The sequence below is a fragment of the Alligator mississippiensis genome, chromosome 8 (genome assembly GCF_030867095.1).
Source record: "Alligator mississippiensis isolate rAllMis1 chromosome 8, rAllMis1, whole genome shotgun sequence".
In the NCBI taxonomy this organism is placed as follows: Eukaryota; Metazoa; Chordata; order Crocodylia; family Alligatoridae; genus Alligator; species Alligator mississippiensis.
The window spans coordinates 45910668-45933082 of NC_081831.1; the positions used below are offsets into that span (position 1 = coordinate 45910668).

General features: G+C 47.2%; 1 protein-coding gene across 2 annotated transcripts in view; it reads right to left on the minus strand.

Moving 5' to 3' along the window:
* Positions 1-22415, minus strand: part of DIAPH2 (diaphanous related formin 2) — an 840428-nt gene that overhangs the window by 762744 nt on the left and 55269 nt on the right. For both annotated transcript variants that reach the window (XM_059732728.1, XM_059732729.1), the window contains exons 4-5: positions 21888-22064; positions 256-360 (exon numbers count right to left, since the gene is read on the minus strand). In XM_059732728.1, coding sequence (XP_059588711.1) covers positions 256-360; positions 21888-22064 — 282 coding nt within the window. The remainder of the gene's footprint in view (positions 1-255; positions 361-21887; positions 22065-22415) is intronic.

The following is a 22415-nucleotide window of genomic DNA, read 5'->3' on the forward strand; positions in this document are numbered from 1 at the left end:
GCAAAATATCAAGTTTCAGATTAATGAGCAGCTAAAACGGATACAAATCAGTTCTTCTGAACCAACTCTACATCCACAGTTGAAGGCATTTTGAAGTATACTATGAAGTACAGATTTTAACCACTCTAGGTAAATAAATTGGGGAACCAAATAAGACTTCAGCTTCAAAAGCAAAAAAAAAAAAACAAAAAAAAAAAAACACAACATTAGACTAAACTTATTTTTCTGGTCTGTTCTGGAGAGTCACCTACTTACAGATTTGGCAGTTGCAGAAATGTACTGGACAACCATCTCACGCTTTGTGGTCAGGTCCTTATTCCGTAAAGGAGCTTTCCGTTCTTCATTTAGATTCATGTCTTCCTGTAAAGGTAAAAATGATATAAAATTTCAGGTTTATACTTATTCTTTGGTTTTTTTAATCTTCACCACAGCTGACTAATGTGTGACTGGGCTTAGTGGTTTATCTGTGATCATTTCAGTTAATTTTGAATTGTTCTAGTTTGGTTTCATCTCAACTGCCTATTTAAAATTTACTCTATATTAAAAACTGATTGTTAACTCTAACTTTATAGTTTTCCATAATATACCTAAAAAGGAGTACTAGAATCAGCACGTCTGTTAGAATCACCACACTGAGGTGTGGGGGTGGGGAGGGGAGAGGAGAACAAGATATAAAAAAACTGAGCAAAAGTAAATATTTCAAGCATCAGTCCTTGAAACAATATTTTATTAGATGTTTAAGTGGCATACAATATTCTCACTTTAGACCGCACTGTTTTGGAGCCATCCAAAAAGTTTAAACTTTCCATACAATACACAAAGAGTGTGCTTGAATTCTTTCTTCTTAAACAACAATATTCTGTAATGGGCTTCCAAGCTCATACTGGACACTTAATTGCCTTTTCAGTACAATTTCTCATCAATACATTTAGTGTTTTTCACGAAAACAGAAAGGAACAGTCACTTGCCAAAACTCACTCAAAAGGGCAGGAACAGAACTACAAATGCAAACCAGGAATCCTAAATCCCACTCCAGTGAAATTCATTAGATACTACTGCTTCCAGCACTTGCTACAAGAAGGATTTATTTAAAAAAATGAAAATGTTAAGTGACTTTGCACTACTGGTCCCAATTATTTAAAATAATATGGCCTGACAGAACATATCGTGAAAACACATCCGTTTTTTTCTGACATGTAAGAGTTCAGGTCCAGGAGCAGCAGTTTGGGTCCAGGAGCGGGGAGAGACGCATAGGTGTAAGCCCATCATGACCCTGCACTCCAAAGACCCTTAGCCGCCTCAGCAGACCCAGAGGTGAGCAGGACTCATGGTGGGAGGGGACTAGCCAGCTGCAGGAAGGTAGCTGAGAGGAGCCAAGGAGGAGTTTGCCCTGCCTCAGCTCCTACTTGGCCCAGCCCCCCCAGGGAGCCACATGAACAGGATACTCAAAACAAGTGTGCTTCTGGGCCTGGCACTCAAGTTAGCACAGAAGTTTGCGCAGGAGCAACAGCTGAAGGGCATGAGGGTCCAGGCACTGAGCTCCAGCCAAGGGTCTGCACAGCAGTAGCCAGACTACTACAAGGACAATGGTTAGTGGGACACATTATACACCGAAGCTCCCCGCTACACCTGGACTCTACACCTCTGCCACCAGTGGGGTATCCACCCAAAGGGAGCCCATGGTTCCGGCCTATACCCAAATGGAGCTTGCGGTCCCTGCCCCCACCCGGGTGAGACCCTCTGCCCCAGCCTCGACTCAGATGGAGCCCCTGGCTCCATGTGGAGGCTGCCTAGCAAGATTGCAGGCAGCTTGGTTTGGGGACATTAATACCTCCCCTTGTAGGGTGTGCCCAATGCTGGAGGCCGTGGAGTACCAGATCAGGGAACTGCAGGCAACAGTTCAGCGGCTGCGCTCCATTAGAGATGTGGAGCAGGAGCTGGACTCTTACTTTCAGGCTCTCTACCTGATGGCTGATGAAAGCATGGCGGAACCAAGGAACCGCCATGAAGTCCAACCTGGGGTTGTCCGGACAATGGTCGTCTCCGGCCCAGAGAGGCACAGTGCCAGGGTTACCACTCCCCTAGAGCTGCACAACTGTTTTGCACCTCTCACACCAACTGAGCAGGGCCGGGGGGGGGGGGGGGAAGAGATTGGGGGCCCCCACACCTGTCCGGCAGGTGCCCGTCTTAGGGCTCTGGAGGCGCAGATGAGGGAGCTCCGGGAGGAGGTTAGCAGGCTGAGGGGGATCAGGGAGGCAGAGGATGAAATTGACAGTTATTTCCTTTCCCTGCAGGCCCAGGCACCCAAGGAAGAAGCAGCCCGGGGAGTGCCCTCCGCAGCAGAGTGGCAGACGGTCACAGCCAGGACCGGAGCAGCTCACAGCAAACTGGTACCAGCTTCTCCAGTCCGACTGGTGAACAGGTACGAGGCCCTGGCGACCCTGCAGGAGATGGAAGGGGAGGAGGAAACCCTCGGGCAAGAAGAAACACCACGTTCTTCACACTCCGAACAGATCAAGAGATCCACAAGGACCCAGAGGAGGAGGAGACGAGTGCTCGTCATAGGCAATTCCATCCTGAGAGGTACGGAAGGACCCATCTGTCGCCAGGACCCCTCGGCACGAGAGGTATGCTGCCTCCCTGGAGCAAAGATTCGGGATGTGACGGAGGTAATCCAGGCCAGGATCAAGCCCACCAATTACTACCCAATGGTCCTAGTCCATGTGGGTACTAATGATGCGGCCAGGAGAACCCCCGATCACCTGATGGCGGACTACAGTGCTCTGGGTGGCGTGCTGAAGGAGTTCGGTGCACAGGTGGTTTTCTCTTCCATCCTACCAGTGACCGGACAAGGAAGACGGCAGGAGAACTGCATCCGAGAAACCAACTGGCGGCTTCGGCAGTGGTGTCTCGAGGCAGGCTTCGGCTTCCTGGACAATGACCCGCACACCACGACGAGGGACACGCTCAGCTGGGATGGGCTTCACCTGTCCCCCAAAGGTAAGCTTGTGTTTTCTACTAGGTTGGCGGATCTCCTCCGGCGGGCTTTAAACTAGGCTCGTCGGGGGGAGGGGAGTACGAGGGCAGGGGAAGCTGTGGACCACCAAACCATGTGGCACCCACAAGGACAGCCCAGCCTGAAGGAGAACATTGGAAACCTGAAAGCCATGGGGAGACCAGCACTACAGAACAGGTAAGAAACAATGGGCCCCTTGGGACTCGGAGCGGGGGGCAGCAAAGGCGCCAGTCGCAGGGCTCAAGTGCCTATATACTAATGCTAGGAGCATGGGGAACGAGCAGGATGAACTAGAGCTCCTGCTTGTACTAAACACCTATGACTTAGTGGGGCTAACAGAGACCTGGTGGGATTCATCCCATGACTGGGCGGTACATATTGAGGGCTATAGATTGTACAGAAAGGACAGGTCTGGGAAGAAAGGGGGGGGGGGGTTGCACTTTATGTCAGTGAGCAATATACATCAACCCTCATCAAGACAGAATCCAAGGTTGAGGAAGTAGAAGGATTGTGGGTTAGGCTACATGGGGGGCAAGGAGAAAGGGATTTGGTGGTAGGGGTCTGCTACAGACCCCCACACCAAGGGGAAGAAATAGATTCGGGGCTCCTGAGGCAACTCTCAGAGACCATAAAAGCTGCAGAGGCGGTAGTCATGGGGGACCTAAACTATCCGGACATCTGCTGGGAGACGCAGACAGCAAGGTCCCATCACTCACGCAGGTTTCTAACCTGTGTACAGGACCTCCACCTGACACAGGAGGTGCATGGTCCCACTAGGGGGAATGCCATACTGGATCTGGTATTGGCAACAGGGGATGACATGATAGGGGACCTCCAGAACGGTAGCCATTTGGGAGACAGTGATCACCTAATAATAGAATTCAACATAAGACGTCGAGTGGGTAAGGTAACTAGTAGGGTGAAAGTGCTAGACTTTAGGAAAGCTGATCTCAATGAACTCAGGCGATTAGTCAAGGACGCACTGCAGAGTAGGAGTTTTGAAGGGATGGGAGCCCAAGAAGGTTGGCTGTGCCTAAAGGAAACAATCCTTCGGGCACAAAGCAAGACGATCCCCGAGCGAGGCAAAAAAGGGAAAGGGGCCAGGAGGCTTCCATGGCTGACCAGAGAAATCCAGGGCAGCCTAAGGGCCAAAAGGGGAGCACATAAGAAGTGGAAACAGGGTGAGATCACTGAAGATGAATATACCTCCTCTGCTAGTGCTTGTAGGGAGGCAGTTAGGCGGGCCAAAGCTACCATGGAGCTGAGGATGGCAACCCAAGTAAAAGACAACAAGAAATTGTTTTTTAGATATATTAGGAGTAAAAGGAAGGCCCAGGGAAGAATAGGACCCCTGCTAAATGGGCAGAAACAATTGGTGACAGACAGGGGGGACAAGGTTGAACCCTTCAACGAGTTCTTTGCCTCAGTGTTCCTAAGTGAGGGGCACGACAAGTCTCTCACTAGGGTTGTAGAGAGGCAGCAGCAAGGCACCAGACTTCCATACGTAGATCCTGAGGTGGTGCAGAGTCACTTGGAAGAACTGGATGCCTTTAAGTCGGCAGGCCCGGATGAGCTCCATCCGAGGGTGCTGAAGGCACTGGCCGACATCATTGCAGAGCCACTGGCGGAGCACGGGCCAAGTCCCGGAGGACTGGAAAAGGGCTAACGTGGTCCCATTTTCAAAAAGGGGAGGAAGGAGGACCCGGGCAACTATAGGCCAGTCAGTCTCACCTCCATCCTTGGTAAAGTCTTTGAAAAAATTATCAAGGCTCACATTTGTGAGAGCCCAGCAGGACAAATTATGCTGAGGGGAAACCAGCACGGGTTTGTGGCGGGCGGATCGTGCCTGACCAATCTAGTCTCTTTCTATGACCAGGTTACGAAACGCCTGGACACAGGAGGAGGGGTGGATGTCGTATACTTAGACTTCAGGAAGGCCTTCCATACAGTATCCCACCCCATACTGGTGAACAAGTTAAGAGGCTGTGATGTGGATGACTACACAGTCCGGTGGGTGGCGAATTGGCTAGAGGGTCGCACCCAAAGAGTCGTCGTGGATGGGTTGGTCTCGACCTGGAAGGGTGTGGGCAGTGGGGTCCCGCAGGGCTCGGTCCTTGGACCGATACTCTTTAATGTCTTCATCAGTGACTTGGACGAGGGAGTCAAATGTATTCTGTCCAAGTTTGCAGATGACACAAAGCTATGGGGAGATGTAGACATGCCAGAGGGCAGGGAACAGCTGCAGGCAGACCTGGATAGGTTGGACAAGTGGGCAGAAAACAACAGAATGCAGTTCAACAAGGAGAAATGCAAAGTGCTGCACCTAGGGAGGAAAAATGTCCAGCACACCTACAGCCTAGGGAATGACCTGCTGGGTGGCACAGAGGTGGAAAGGGATCTTGGAGTCCTAGTGGACTCCAAGATGAACATGAGTCAGCAGTATGACGAAGCCATCAGAAAAGCCAATGGCACTTTATCGTGCATCAGCAGATGCATGACGAATAGGTCCAGGGAGGTGATACTTCCCCTCTATCGGGCGCTGGTCAGACCGCAGTTGGAGTACTGCGTGCAATTCTGGGCGCCACACTTCAAGAAGGATGCGGATAACCTGGAGAGGGTCCAGAGAAGGGCAACTCGTATGGTCAAGGGCCTGCAGACCAAGCCCTATGAGGAGAGACTAGAGAAACTGGACCTTTTCAGCCTCCGCAAGAGAAGGTTGAGAGGCGACCTTGTGGCTGCCTATAAGTTCATCCCGAGAGCACAGAAGGGAATTGGTGAGTATTTATTCACCAAGGCGCCCCCGGGGGTTACAAGAAACAATGGCCACAAGCTAGCAGAGAGCAGATTTAGACTGGACATTAGGAAGAACTTCTTCACAGTTCCAGTGGCCAAGGTCTGGAACAGGCTCCCAAGGGAGGTGGTGCTCTCCCCTACCCTGGGGGTCTTCAAGAGGAGGTTAGATGAGTATCTAGCTGGGGTCATCTAGACCCAGCACTCTTTCCTGCTTATGCAGGGGGTCGGACTCGATGATCTATTGAGGTCCCTTCCGACCCTAACATCTATGAATCTATGAGTCAGCCATACCACCGACTCCAGCATGTGAGGACAGAGGGCCACCAGCACCTGTGCCTAGAAGAAGGCACAGAGTTATCATGGTGGGTGACTCCCTCCTTAGGAGGACAGAGGGAGCAATCTGTCACCTTGATCCCTTAGCCCATGGGGTCTGATGCCTGCCTGGAGCTCATGTCCAGGATGTGACAAAGAGGACCCCCAAACTTTTTGGCCCTCTGACCATCATCCCATGCTACTCATCCATGGGGGCACAAACAATAAGGCACAGAGCAGTCCGGGCCGGATCATGCGTGACTACAGGGCTCTGGGGGCTGGGCTCAGGGGGACTGGGGGCACAAATAGTTTTTTCATCAATCCTCCCGGTCACAGGACATGGGCTCCGGAGGGAAAGGTGCATCAGCAAGGTGAATACAAGACTCCGGTGATGGTGCCATCGTGAGGGGTGAGGGGTTTGGCTTCTTTGACCACAGTTCACACTGCAGAAAGAGCAGACTGTTGGAAAGGGATGGCCTCCACCTCACCTGGAAAGGGAAGCAGCTGTTCTCAGCCAGAATGGTTGACTTTTTTGACAGGGCTTTAAACTAAGACTGCTGGGGGATGGATGGTCTATTAACAGTTCTAGCCCAGGTCATGTCAGCCGCATTACTAATAAACTTGGGCAGCCCAAGGAAACCTGTTCTGATGACAGTCCAAGGAAAGGTCCTGCCTCACCCCATAGGGAAGCATGGGGCTTCTCATGGCAGACTCAACTGCCTATATACGAACACCAGGAGCTTGGGAAACAAGCAAGAGGAACTGGCCCTTCTCTTACGTGAAAATGACTATGACCTTGTAGGGATAACAGAGACCTGATGGGACCCTACCTACGATTGGTCTGTTGCTTTGGAGGGTTATACCTTGTATAGGAGAGACCGTCTTGGGAAGAGGAGTGGGGGTGTTGCTCTCTATGTCAAGGATCAGTTCACTTCCCTGCAAATTGAGTTTTCTAACCAGGACAGGTGTCTTGAGACCCTCTGGGTCAAAATATGGAGAGAATATGGGGAGGGTGACATACTTGTAGGAGTTTACTATAGACCTCCCCACCAAGAGCAAGAACTTGATCAGGAATTCAATAGGAAACTGGTCGAGGCCGTGCACTCCTGATGCATGATCGTAAGGGAAGTTGAAGTCCCCCATGACATCTCTTGGGATGAGCACACGGCCAAATCCGACAGGTTGCGCAGCTTTCTTGTTTGCATTGATGACCTCTACCTAACACAGGAGGTCTATGGGCTGACAAGGGGGGAGGCATTACTTGATCTGGTGCTGGCCAAAGAGGGGGAGCTGGTGAGCTATCTGAGGATCAAGGGGAAGCTTGGTGACAATAACCATGATTTGGCCAGCTTCTGAGTTCACCGAAGAGCAGGCAAATCCCCCAGTAAAACAGAAGTCCTTAACTGTGGAAAGGATGACTTTCGCATACTCAGAGATTTGGTAAGTCAGGCAATTAGAGGCCATACCCCCCTAGATAAAGGAGTACACAAAGAATGGTCATCTCTCAAAAATATAATCCTCGAGACACAGGGGACAGCTATTCCATCTCACAAGAAATGTAATCAACGGGCAAGGAGGCCCCCTTGTCTGAACAAGGAACTGTTGGACCTCATTAAAATCAAAAGAGAAGCCTACACCAGTTGGAAAATGGGAAGCATCACCAAAGAGGACTACTCAGCACTCATCCGCACCTGTAGGGAGCAGTCCGGAAAAGCCAAGGCACAAACTGAACTCAGGCTAGCTAGGGGGATCAAGGACAACAAAAAGTCCTTCTTTAGATACATGGGAAGTCAAAAAAAGAACAAAGATAGCATTGGGCCCCTGCAAAATCAAATGGAGCAGCTGACAGCCAATGCCCAAGAAAAGGCCAATCTCCTAAATGACTTTTTTGCATCGGTTTTTCACCCTCTCATGGGGATCACACTGTCAGAAAGGACACAAGCCATTCTGGGAGTGGGTGGTGGGCCCAAACTTGATGTGGATCAGGTGAGGGAACACCTTAAGAAACTGGACATTCACAAGTCCGTGGGCCCAGACAGAATGTACCCAAGAGTCTTGAAGGAGCAGGCAGACATCACTGCAACCCCCTTGGCAAAGATATTTGAAAATTCGTGGCACTCAGGTCAGGTCCCAGAAGACAGGAACCACGTTGGCTCTTTTCCACTCTTCAAGAAAGGAAAGAGGGATGACCCAGGGAATTACAGACCAATCAGTCTGATGTCCATCCCTGGAAAAATCCTGAAGAAAATTGTCAAGGGATCCATCAACACCAGACTAGCGGAAGGCAAGCTTCTGAATGCCAGCCAACATGGCTTTGTGACTGGTACGTCTTGCCTGACCTTCCTCATCTCCTTCTATGACCACGTGACATGATCCCTGGACAACAGAGATGACGTGGATGTCATATCTGGATTTCAAGAAAGCCTTTGACCTAGTTCTCCACAATGTCCTCATGGCTAAACTGGGGAACTGTGGCCTCAATCATCTTATGGTCCGATGACTAGCTAACTGTCTACGGGGTCAGACCCAAAGAGTACTTGGTGACGGGAGCAAATCAACGTGACGCAGGGTGACCAGTGGAGTCCCTCAGGGCTTGGTACTTGGGCCAATACTCTTTAACATCTTCATTAGTGATCTGGAGTCAGGAGTCAGATGCAAACTGGCAAAGTTCGCAGATAACACCAAATTATGGGGGAGGGCGGTCACACCGCAGGATAGGCTGGGGATACAGGCAGACTTGGACATGCTCTCAAGGTGGGCTGACCAAAACCTGACGGCCCTCAAACGTAGAGAAGTGTAAGATGCTGCACCTCTGTAGGATGAACCCTCAACATACTTAGAAGCTCAGCAGTACTATGCTTGCTAGCACCACGACTGAAAGAGACTTGGGGGTCCTGACTAACCACAAGATGAATACAAGTCACCAATGCAATGCTATGGCTGGCAAAGCAAACCAAACTCTGGCATGCATCTACCGATGCATCTCAAACAAAACCAGGGATGCCACCCTCCCACTTTACTCAGCCTTTGTGAGGCCGCAGCTGGAGTACTGCATCCAGTTTTGGGCCCCCCGCTTCAGGAAGGATGTGGAACAGCTTGAGAGAGTGCAGAGGAGAGCCACTTGTATGGAAGACAGGCTGTGTGAGGAAATGCTGAGGGATTTGGGACTCTTCAGTCAGGAAAAAAGAAGGCTCAGGGAGAACTTGGTAACAGCCTACAATTATATAAGAGGGGTACATCAGGACCTGGGAGAACAGCTGTTCACCAGGGCTCCCCAAGGGATAACAAGGTCTAATGGCCATGGAGGGTCTAAACTCCAGGAAGGCTGATTTAGACTAGACACAAGAAAAAAGTTCTTTACAGTGTGTCCATGGTCTGGAACAGACTCCCCGCTGCCCAAGGTGGTGTAAGCACCTACTCTGAATTTCTTCAAAAAAATCTGGATATTTTTCTGGCTGGGATCACTTGATTCCACCTAACTTCCTGCCTATGGTGGGGGGGCTGGACTCTGATTTCACAAGGTCCCTTTCAGTCCCTAATGTCTATGAAATCTATTATATATATTGCAAGCTCATAATCTGGACTGACTGCTTATGATTATATTTGGTTTTGTGCTATTCCCACAGCAATGTTATTAAAATTCTAGATTTCTCTTTCAGCTTCAATGATCACTAACTAAGCACGAAGCCCCAAGGTAAAGTAAATAAAATCAGAAACCTTTAAAAATAAATATAAAAAAAAAAGAGAGGAACAAGTAGCTAAATCATTTATGATTTAAAATTCATTTTGCTTATTTTTTTCAATCGCCTGTCATCTTCAAAAAGCAATCCCAGGAACAATGATTTCCCACAATTGCTGACCCTAGTCAATTACAGATTTCACAAACTTGCTTAGATCTTACTGATTTATTGTCCCTAAACCTGTCCTTCACTGATAGTGCTGATTGTGCCATCCTCCTAAATAATCAAGATCATAATCCAACAGCTTTTTTTCTTTTAACGCTTAGGTTTCTCATGCATTCATAAACTCAAACTCGTTTCTTAAAATGTTTTTTATAGTTGATATTGTAATACCTACAAGATAGCTAGGTGGGAAGAGCTGAAGTTTAGGCATACAACAATTTATTCCTTGTTTAGTTTTATTGGTTCTGTGGGTACTGCATGTAGCAGGCTTAAGTACTTCACATAACATTTTAACGTATCCAGTTTTAGAACAAAAATTCATGTAATTTAACATTAAAGGTCTGGGCATTTAACGTCATCACAAATTGTATCATTTGAAGTCAACGTGAAAATAAGCCACCTTCATGTCAAAAGGTGTGTGTTATATACACATTCAACACCACCTTATTTTTGAAGGCCAGCATTACACATTGGCATTCTACTTCTCTGATTGAATGAGCTTGCAGCATTTGCCAGACTTTCAACAGAGTATCATAAAACCACAAGTTACAGAGGATATCTGATGTTCTGGTTGAAATGTATTCATCACCTCATCCACTTAGCTCTGATTTACTCTAACCCAGTTTCAAAAGCTTAGCCTAACACTTTAAGAGAGAAGCAACAGGGCAGAAGGAGGAGAAGTTGCTTTTCATGTGAGACCCATATGATTGCTCAGAGCTCCAGTACAGAAGCTGGATATAGGCCTGTTTAGAACTCTCTGGGTTAGGGTCAGAGGGGGAAAGCAACAAGAATGACACCATGGTGGGGGTCTGCTACTAGACCAGGAGGAAGTGGTGGATGATGCTTTCTTCAAACAGCTAGCAGAAGCTTCCCCGATCACAGGCACTAGTTCTCATGAGGGACTTCAATCACCCTGACATCTGCTGGGAGGGCAATACAGCAGTGCTCAGGCAATCCAGGAAGTTTTTGAAGAGTACTGGGGACGACTTCCTAGTGCAAGTGCTGAAGCAGCCAACTAGGAGCCATGCTCTTCTTGATCTGCTACTCACAAACAGGGAAGAATTGGTGGGGAATGTAGCAGTGCATGGCAACTTGGGCAGCAGTGACCACGAGATGATACGAGTTCAGGATCCTGAGGAAAGGAAGGATGGAGAGCAGCAGAGAAATTCAGAAAAGCAGACACTGACTCACTAAGAAAACTATGGTCTGGATCCCCTGGGAAGCCGGACTGAGAGGCAGAGAAGTCCAGGAGAGCTGGCTGTACTTTAAAGAAGCCTTACTGAGTAGAGACAAACCATCCCGATGCACAGAAAGACTAGCAAGTTTGGCAGAAAACCAGCCTGGCTTAGCAGGAAACTCTTCAGTAAACTAAATCACAAAAAAGGAAGCTTATAAGAAGTGGAAGCTTGGACAAATAACTAGGGAAGAATATAAGTGCATTGCTTGGGCATGCAGGGATGAAGTCAGGAAGGCCAAAGAGCAATTGGACTTGCAGCTAGCAAGGGAAGTGAAAGACAACAAGAAGGGTTTTTACAAGTATGTCGGTAGCAGGAGGAAGATCAGGGAAAGTGTGGGCCCTTTACTGAGTGGGGGAGGCAACCTTGTGACAAAGGACGCAGAGAAGGCTGAAGTGCTCGATGCCTTCTTTGCCTCAGTCTTCATAGGCAAGGTCAGCTCCCAGACTACCGCACCAGGCAGCACAGTTTGGGGAGGAGGTAAGGAGCTCTCAGTTATGAAATAACACGTTAGGAACTACTCAGAAAAGCTAGATATGTACAAGTCCATGGGTCCTGATGGAATACACCTGAGGGTGCTGAGGGAGTTGGCTGATGTGATTGCAGAGTCATTAGCCATCATCTTTGAAAACTCATGATGATCAGGAGAGCTCCCAGATGCTCAGAGAAGAGCAAAGATAGTGGTCATTAGGGCTGTATGAAATTTTGGCAGCCGTTTCATTTTGGAAGTGTTTCAGGATGTTTTGGCACCTGAAACACTGAATCCAAATCAAAACAGAAGTCTCAAAAACATCTCTGAAACAAAACGAGGCATCCAAAACGTTTTGGAAAATCTTGGCGTTTTGGAGTCGGGCTTGCAGAAAAACAGCTGTACACTGCTGCCCTGCCACACAACTCTGCTCCACAGGAAGCAGAGAGCTGTGCTGGAGGTGTCCTCACTGGGGCTGCAAGGGGTAGGCAGTGATGGCAAGGAGACCCCAGTGCAGATCCCTGCTCACTGCGGACCCAGGTTGCGTGGCAGGGCAGTCCTGGTCCCTGCCGCATGACCTGGCTGCACAGGGTAGGCAGCAGTAGCAAGGAGACCCCGGCACATATCTCTGCTCCCTGCAGAGCCAAGTCACATGGCAGAGCACTGCTGGTCTCTACCGCGAGACCTGGATCCACAGTGAACAGAGATCCATGCCGGGGTCTCCTCGTCACCACTGCCCGCCCCGCACAGCCCCACATCACCGAAGCAGCACAGGGCGGGCAACAGCGGCAAGAAGATCCCCAACGCAGTTCTCTGCTCCCTGTGGAACCAGGTTGCATGGCAGGGACTAGCAAGCTTGCTTGTCGCTCTGCGCTGCTTTCCTGCCCTGCAACCCATCATGACAGGTATCAGAGATCCACACGAAAGTCTCCTCGCCTGCACGGAGAGTAGCAGCCCTCCCACAGACAAGCCACCCACGGCTCCGTTCTGCTCCCCACTGGGGCCCTGCAGCCCCCAGTCCCAAACCTCGCCCAGCTGGGTAGGACTATGCAAAGCTTGCAGCCCATTTGAAACAGACACAGAGGTGATTTGGCTGAAATGAAACAGGACAGTGATCCGAAACACCAAAATTAATCACTGTCCTCCGAAATGGCTGAATCTGAAACCAAATCGAAACACAGACTTTGACAGAGCCCTGATGCCCATACTTAAGAAACAGAAGAAGCAAGATCCAGGGCACTACAGGCCAGTCAGCCTCACCTCAGTCCCTTGAAAAATCATGGAGCACATCCTCAAGGAATCGATTTCTAAGCACTTGGAGAAGAAAAAGGTGATGAGAAACAATCAGCATGGATTCACCAGGGGCAAGCCATGCCTGACCAACCTGATTGCCTTCTATGATGCGATGACTGGCTCTGTAGATGCAGGGAGACCGGTGGATGTGGTATACCTTGATGTTAGCAAGAGTTTTGATACCATCTCCCACAACATTCTCACAGGCAAACTAAGTAAGTGTGGGCTAAATGAATGGGTTGTAAGGTGGATAGAAAGCTGGCTGGAGCATCGGGCTCAGAGGGTAGTAATCAATGGCTCGATGTCTAGCTGGCAGCCTGTATCAAGTGGAGTGCCCCAGGGGGGCGCTACGGGGGCATCTTTCGTCAATGACCTAGAAGATGGCATAGAGTGCACCCTCAGCAAGTTTGTAGGTGACAGCGAGCTGGGGGGAGCAGTACATACGCTGAGGATAGGGCTAGGATTCAGAGTGACCTAGACAAATTGGAGGGTTGAGCCAAAATAAATCTCATGAGGTTCAACAAGGACAAGTGTAAAGTCCTGCACTTAGGACAGAACAATCCCATGCACAAGTACAGGCTGGGGGCTGACTGGCTGGGCAGCAGCTCTGCAGAAAAGGACCTGGGGGTTACAGTGGACAATAAGCTGAATATGAGCCAACAGTATGCCCTTGTTGCCAAGAAGGCTAAGAGCATACTGGGCTACATTGGTAAGCCTGTTGCCAGTAGGTCAAGGGAAGCGATTATTCCCCTCTATTCAGCTCTGGTGAGGACACATCTGGAGTACTGTGTTCAGTACTGGCACCCTACTACAGAATGGATGCAGACAAATTGCAGAGTGTCCACCAGAGAGCAGTAAAAACGGTGAGGGGGCTGGGGGACATGACTTCTGAGGAAGGGCTGAGAGAACTGGGATTATTTAGTCTACAGAAGAGGAGACAGAGGGAGACTTAATAGCAGCCTTCTATTTTTGAACCTGAAAGGGAGTTCAAAAGAGGATAAAGATAAACTGTTCTCAGTGGTGGCAGATGACAGAAAAAGGAGTAACAGTCTCAAGCTGCAGCAACCAAAGTTTAGGTTAGACATTAGGAAAAATTCTCTCACTAGGAGGGCAATAAAACATTGTGGAACAAGTTACCCAAAGAGGTGGTGGAAGCTCCATCCTTGGTGCTTTTCAAAATCCGGCTAGAAAAACTTTGGATGGTATGATCTAGTTAGGAATGATCCTGCTTTGAGCAGGGGTTTGAACTAAATGACCTCCTGAGGTCCCTTCCAACCCTAACTTTCTATGATTCTATGACAAATCCACCTTATGCCCTAGGCCTGACTCAGAGCATGAGCATGCAGCAGCAGACCCTGCTATCCATCTCATGACCAGGAATCCAGGTTTTCTGTTTCCCACAGTAAAACCTGGATTTACTCCTTTGAAGCAAGAAACTGGCAGAGTTCCAGCCTGCAGGGAGCTGCCTAGGTCTGGGGGGAGGGTGTTTGGAGGCAGGGAGAACCATGTGTGTATGCACAGACATGTGGCTGGAGCAGGACAGTGCACATGGGCCAGACATTTCCCTCTTCGTGGCCAGGAGCCATCAACTGAGCCACTTGTGCTATGGAGCCTGCCTGCTGACTCAGCACTCTCTGCCTTCTCCTGTGCCTGCCAGCAGATATGCACAAAGAGGTGGCAGTGGGGAGGCATGGAGGAAAGGGGACATGGGGCAAGAGCACCTGGGGGAGGTGTGTTGGGACACCAGGTGGTGCCAGGTGCTAAGTATGGGCGTAGCAACAGAGGTCCTTTGGGCACTGCAGCAGGTAGGGAGTGACAGGCACCATGCAGGGCAGTTGCAGACTTCAGCATGGACCCCACACTGTGGACTGAGATGCTGTCCGAGCTCCAGCTGGAAGAGAGTCAGCAGCTGTGGCAAGGGTGTGGCAGGTCCCGGGGCTGCACAACAGGAGCAAACCTTCCTCTTCCAAGGTACCATGCCCACTCCCTCCCCACCTGCCCCCAGTCCAGGTTCAACTTTGGCAGGCTCCCCACCCAGGCCCATGCACACACGTGCCCAGAAAGCACTCTGCCTACTTCCTCCAGCCGCCAGGATCTCCACCTCCCCGCCTTGCATTGCCCTCCCCAGTTTTTTTTTGATTGCTAAACACTTAATAGCCCTCTGGCAGGAAGGCCAGGAGCAGATGGCTTCATTGGCAAATGGCGATGAATAACAGCACAACCCATGCATTTCTCCAAGGTGGCCAGGCATTGTAAAACCTGTCCTCACTAAGGCATAGCTCCCGCAAAGTCTTCCTTTGCTCCAGGCATAGGCTGGATTGGAGCAGGCAGAGAAGTGAGGCATGGCCTCCAAGAGGGGCATTTGTAGGACTGGGTTTTGGGACTGAGAGACAGCAGCAGGGAGGAAGGGGGGTGGGGGGCTATGGCTTGGGTGGCGGGCATAGGCAATGGCAGAACACCAACATAGCAGGGCTGCTCATCACCACAAGACCAACAAGGGGGAGCAAAGGAGGGGAGGAGAAACAGCCACAGTGGGACCTGCATCATGGTGAGCAAAGGAGACAGGGGGAGCTCTGATTTTCCATGATAAAAAACAAAAATGCCAAAATACGTAAGTATTCAGAATTTATTATAATTGAGGCACTGGTATGCTTCAAATTGCTTTAAAATTATAAACATATCAATAAAACACTGTGTTCAATTGAGTGTATGCACACACATGTATAGCATTTCCTTTTATTATCATAGAAAAACACAAGATTGGGGTTTTTTTAAAAATCAGAGAATTTGGGAATTATTTTTTTTAAAAGAGAAAACTAGGATCCCTGCCCATGACAGAGCTAGAACCTACATCATCATGTGCCCCATGCAGTGGCAGCAGCTCCTGCTCTGGCTCCAGCACGTGTATCTGACAGGGCCACAAACCAGAAAGGTAGGGCCATAACAATGTGGATGGGCAAAGCAGCTGTGTCAACCCTCATGTTGCCCTCCTGGCTCTGACTGCCCTATTCAGTGGGGCCCGAAGGCCCTGGATTCTGTAGCAGGCCACTCCCCAAGCCATGCTGGTAGTCTGGCAGGCCAAACAGATGGATGACACTGGGTGGATCTGGCCCATGGGCCAAATATTTGACACCCTGCTTTAAGATTTTTGTCAAAGATAGCTTCTTTGACAAGCTTTTTCCTACAGCAGTGGAGGCCAAATTTTTTGACACATGCCACAGATGAGCCCCACTCCATCTGAGGGATACTCCAATCACTGACCCCTGTCCAATCTCCTGGTCTGCTTTGTACCCTGTGTTCCCTGACTGATCTGCTCTGCCTTCAGCTTCCTACCCTATCTGGTGCAGTGACACACACAGAAACTGCTTATGTCACTTGGGGCAATCATACTGCAGATAGCTCCCTCTGCCCTAGAGGAATTTAATTCCTGGAATCCCCTCATGTAGTAATCCCACCCATTTGCCAACCTACTGCTCCATAACCCAATTACTCTCTCAGGAGTTACTGCATCATCTCAAAAAAGCAGCAATTAATTGGCATATACTTACATGGAGTGTCAAATAATTCAGAAGTACTTTTCCATATTCCATGCAAGATAATACATAAGCAGAATTCACTATCTGGAAGTTATAACTACTTTATTTTAAACATGCCAAATTGAAATAAAGAAGCCGTAAGACTATTCTCCATTTGACTTGCATCTTGTACTTTGTATCACCTGGAATGTGAAATGTACTTAAAGCTTCATTTTTCCAATTGTCATTTCACCATAGCAACCTTAGTTCAGCCTACTTGCATATGCCTATTTTCACTTTACCAAGTACCTTTTCTTACTAATGCAACTGTAAGAGAATCCAGCATTGTTCACCTTGTGAAGAAATCCCCTTTTGACTATCTCCGTTTTGCTGTGCATCTTGTTTGAGTTGTATGCTTGGCTTCCTCCCATTCCCCCTTACTGTGTCCATACCCTTTGTCTTAAATTTCCAGCCAAGTAACCTGTGGAACTGTCTGGTGACCCCGATCACTCCACCGAGGGCTGTTCACCACATCAGCAGGGTTCAAATAATGCCTGTTTCTGGTTGAAGCTGGGTAATTAGGCAGAACAGTTATTTAAGGGTCAGGTCACCTGGTTGGGGGGCTTCCTCCAGCAGGCATTTTGGAAATGCACATAGAACCTTGGGCCTCCAGAATCCTCTGGATCTATCTGTAAGTAGCCTACCTGAAATTTAGCCAGTAAGTTAGGGTTATGTATCTTTAGCCATATGTTAAAAAGGGCCAACAAGCCCATTCTGTTTTGCTCAAGGCATTTTTTTTTTTTTTTTTTTTTTTAATACTCTTCAATCTTGTACTCCTTCCCCATTCTCTCCCTCTCTGATTAATAAAAGCTATCTGTTACAGCACACCTAATGGTGAATGCTTGAGAGGAGGGACAGGCCTTTTTGCTCCTAGCAGAGCTCGGCTGATTATTATCTGATTCTGTCTTACCTGAAAACATCCTGGGTGGCTCCAGGCTATAAAGAACACCCAGAAATACTACTAGTGGGCAAAGCACCCCCAAGGTCTGTGTAGCCTGGGCTGCAGAGGGCCCTAACAAAGACCAGAGCAGGGGTGGTGGCAGCAATTACCCCAGGCTTGAGGTATATAGTATATGGCATATGGAGTAGGGGAGGCATTTCTCAAAAAAGCCTTCGATCTGGTGTCCCATGATCGTCTCTTGGAGAAACTGGCCAATTGTCGCCTTGGGTCCCCCACGATCCACTGGCTGGAAAATTGGCTCCGGGGTCGGACCCAGAGGGTAGTAATTGATGGAAGTCACTCATCGTGGTGTCCTGTGACCAGTGGGGTCCCCCAGGGCTCTGTCCTTGGACCCATACTGTTCAACATCTTCATTAATGATGTGGACACTGGAGTCAGAAGCGGACTGGCCAAGTTCGCCGATGACACCAAACTTTGGGGCAAAGCATCCACACCAGAAGACAGGCGGATGGATCCAGGCTGACCTGGACAGGCTCAGCAAGTGGGCGGACGAGAATCTGATGGTGTTCAACGCCGATAAATGCAAGGTTCTCCACCTTGGGAAAAAAAACCCGCAGCATCCTTATAGGCTCGGCAGTGCTATGTTGGTTAGCACTATGGAAGAAAGAGACTTGGGGGTCATCATTGACCACAAGATGAACATGAGCCTGCAATGCGATGCTGCGGCTAGTATAGCGACCAAAACGCTGGCTTGCATCCATAGATGCTTCTCAAGCAAATCCCGGGACGTCATTCTCCCCCTGTACTCGGCCTTAGTGAGGCCGCAGCTGGAGTACTGCGTCCAGTTTTGGGCTCCACAATTCAAAAAGGATGTGGAGAAGCTTGAGAGAGTCCAGAGAAGAGCCACGCGCATGATCAGAGGTCAGGGAAGCAGACCCTACGATGACAGGCTGAGAGCCCTGGGGCTCTTTAGCCTGGAAAAGCGCAGGCTCAGGGGTGATCTGATGGCCACCTACAAGTTTATCAGGGGTGACCATCAGTATCTAGGGGAACGTTTGTTCACCAGAGCGCCCCAAGGGATGACGAGGACGAATGGTCACAAACTACTACAAGATCGTTTCAGGCTGGACATAAGGAAGAATTTCTTTACTGTCCGAGCCCCCAAGGTCTGGAACAGCCTGCCACCGGAGGTTGTTCAAGCGCCTTCATTGAACACCTTCAAGATGAAACTGGATGCTTATCTTGCTGGGATCCTATGACCCCAGCTGACGTCCTGCCCTTTGGGCGGGGGGCTGGACTCGATGATCTTCCGAGGTCCCTTCCAGCCCTAATGTCTATGAAATCTATGAGGGTGTGCTCCCGGAAGAGGGTCAGCCAGATGTAGGCACCCCAAGAGAAAGCTGGAGCAGGTTTTGGTCAGGCAAAGTGATGCCGGTGGCTCAGCCTAGTAGCACCCCCTCCAATCCCACCACACAACTTCCAGTTCTGTGTTTCACTCCACGCAGAAAGTCAGCTCATCACCTTTAAGTTCTAAATCGCATAGTAAGTAGTTTTGTGCTACACTGTAAAGATGACTGTAAAGATGATCACTCCAAAAGTAACAAAGTTAAAAAATTGATATTCAAGTTATTATGCAACTTCAAAATCTAGATATTTCCATTATTCTAATTTTGAAAGAGTGTGTTTTTACAAGCAAGAAACACAGTTATTAACATTTACAGTGACATGAGGAATGAGCGAACTAGAGTTGTGTCAAAAGCCACCTGCCTATAAACAACCATCTTCAGCAGACAGTCCATTAGCAAGATAGTTACAAACCATAAACTGGTTCAACATTTCACATCAACACTTGTTTTTTCTTAGTTAAAACAATTTACTATTTTGGTTAACTGCTTTTCTTTAAATCTCATACCACGAAATATCAAAGTTTTACTACAACCATTATACTTGTAGAAACATATGTTTTTTAATATTTCCTAAACTATCTCCATAAAGAATTAGGTCCCAGACTCATTCATGTCTGAAACTCAGAGGACCATTTTAACATAGTCATGACAGTACTTAACATATATCAAATGCTTTCCAAGGTCTGGCAAAACAACCCTGGCTAAGGAACTCATAATTTAAAGACTATGAAACAAAAAAGTCAAGAAAATAGGAAAAGAGAGAAAATGTTCAACACTGCCCAAACAACACTATAAGATGCAGTCATGCTACAGTGCCTGATGTTCAAAGGAAAAGCATTTTCCAGACAAGCTTAGTAAAGTCATTTCATTAGGGGTCTGCAAGCAAGAAGGCATGGCTATCGCTTGGTTACACCTAACAATGTGGATAAGGTTGAAAGCACTAACAGATATTACAGATCAACTACGACTAAGTGGAAAGGAGTTTTAAATGAATGACATTTCAATTTGATATGACAGCAGGTGGCATTATGGAGTGATACAAAGAATAATTATGTGGCCTAATTATTCTATTCAATATATTTTTATTCTCTGCTTCTGAATTTCTTCTAGCATAAGCAGATAAAGAAATGTTTTATAAGTTGCCTCGGCCAGGTTACCACAGACGTGGATATGCAGACCTTGTTCCCACTCACAGGACTAAACACTAAGATGGTTTCTTTGACAAATTCCAAAAACAAATTGAGCAAAGTTAGTAGTATCTCATGCTATACATATAACAGTGCTCAACAAAATAGGATCATCTCCCCTACTCCATATGCCAGGGGTGTCAAAGATGGCTGCAGGCAAAATCCAGCCTTCAGAGCCCCATCATTTGGCCCCTGGGGCTGGAGCTGAACAGCACTGAAGCTGTCTTTGTGGCACTGGGCAAGTCATCTGAGTTTAAGTTATATAACATGCTATATGAAATGAGAAGAGAAAGCCTAATAGTATGCTTGGAGCACTGCTCTATACAGAAGCAAGTATTGCTGTGGGGGCTTGTATGAAGTACAAGCTTCTTCCTGACCTGTAAGTGTAATGTAAAATCCTAAACAATTTAAAGCAGTTGTGTAGTAAACCAATTTATTTCTATCTAGTTTCACTGAAGGATTAGACTACTCAGGAAAGTATACTGAAACACTAGTGGCAACTAAAACCCTATGTAGGTATGTTTATTTTGAAAAACGAATCTATTCCACATTATCATTCAATTTTCTGGAGTTTATTTAACTACTAAGAATAAATTGTATTCCAAAGCAAGGACGTCTACACAGGGACTCTCAAGAATAAAGGTTTTCCTTCAGTTTCTCACTTTGCCTTAATCCAAATGACTTTCCTATGCAAGTAAGGCTAAAGTAATCGCTTTTTGTTAAGATTCCTCCTGAACATGCTTTGCAGAGGCAGCTCCAGCAGACGAGACAATAGTAACACAAGTCTACAGGCAATGGAGCACAGTTCTAATAACCACTTCACATACTAGTGGAGATGTTGAACATGAAGCCAATTCAAAGGACTTACTTCCTCTGTCAAGTATCTTATTTTACCAGACATTCTAAGCTCCATCTGTAGCAAAGAAACAGTTTCTCCTCAGTTAGTTTAACCCCATCGGAAAGCACACACTGGAGAGGCCTTTGAGTAACTGAAATCCTTCAGTTAAATTTAAAATTCAACTCCTCGTGAGAAACTGTACATGCCAACATATGGGACATGTAAAACTGTATCAAACTTGACAGCACATCCATTACAGTAAAACTCGGAAACAGGTTGTTTTAAAATACTAAGTGACTAAGTATTTTAAAATACTAAGTTACTAAGTGACTAAGTAACTAAAGTAACTAAGTGTTTAAAATACTAAGTGACTAAGTGTTTTAAAATACTAAGTAAATTCCATTATCAAGCTTGAGATGAAGCAGAGTATCATATTAAATAAAAATTTTTTGAAAAGTTTATTATACAACACAGGCTTGTAAAACAAAAGTTGCCATTTGGACAATCAGGAGTTGAAATAAATGATGATACAATGTATTTAGGAACACTCCCAGTGGCAAACTGAAATTAACAGAATCTGGAAAATGAATGGATAAAACAGGAGGAAATAAGTACTCTCCTTTTTTATTACTTATTCTCAAGTCCCTTACCTAGTCAGCTCAACCAACAGACTATGCATCCTGACTCCCTAGCTCCATACTTCCTATTCAACCTCAATCCAGGCAACTCTTAAGTATCTACAGTACTGGGGAAACTTCTACTACCTATATTACCTTAACTGAACAAAGTCCTTAAAACATGTTAGCTAATAGCTAAAGTCATAGCTTAGTCCATCTTCTCATTTCAAAACTTACCTCTGCAGTGAAATTTCAACTTTTTGGAGTAATTCAGAAACACCAAGGGCAACACTATCCAAAAATACTGAAGCATATGAAGTATGACTAGAAGCAAAGAACTTACCATCATTTTTTCAAAGAGGTCCATAACTTCTTTTTCGGATAAATTCATAGAACGTTCATCAATAAGTGGCTGAGCAACTGGAAGTTCACTTACAGAAGCTTGAGAATCAATAGGATGCTGAATTAGAGGTTTCTCTTTTTTCACAGCTGACTTTCTAAGACTTGTTAGCCTGTCACGCTGCAAATAAAAAGATATTTAAACTTGCATGTATGTTACCAAAAAAAGGATGTATAAATACTTATTGAGCACTTCACATGCAATTGATGCTGTAAACATGTCCAAGGTTAATTTAAACAGCATAGTCAATAAACAGAGACTGTACTATTAATACACCCTTCAACATGTAAATAAATATTGTTGCATCTTCAACTAAATTAGTCCAGAAGAATGACATGAGTTTCCATCATGTCCTGTAAGATTGTTTTTTAACTCCTTTCCAAGATTCATGGGAACACTATGTTTAGGTGTGAAAAACTTTGGATATTTTCCTAGTGGACAGAATAGCATGTTCTCTCCACTAGGCAACAC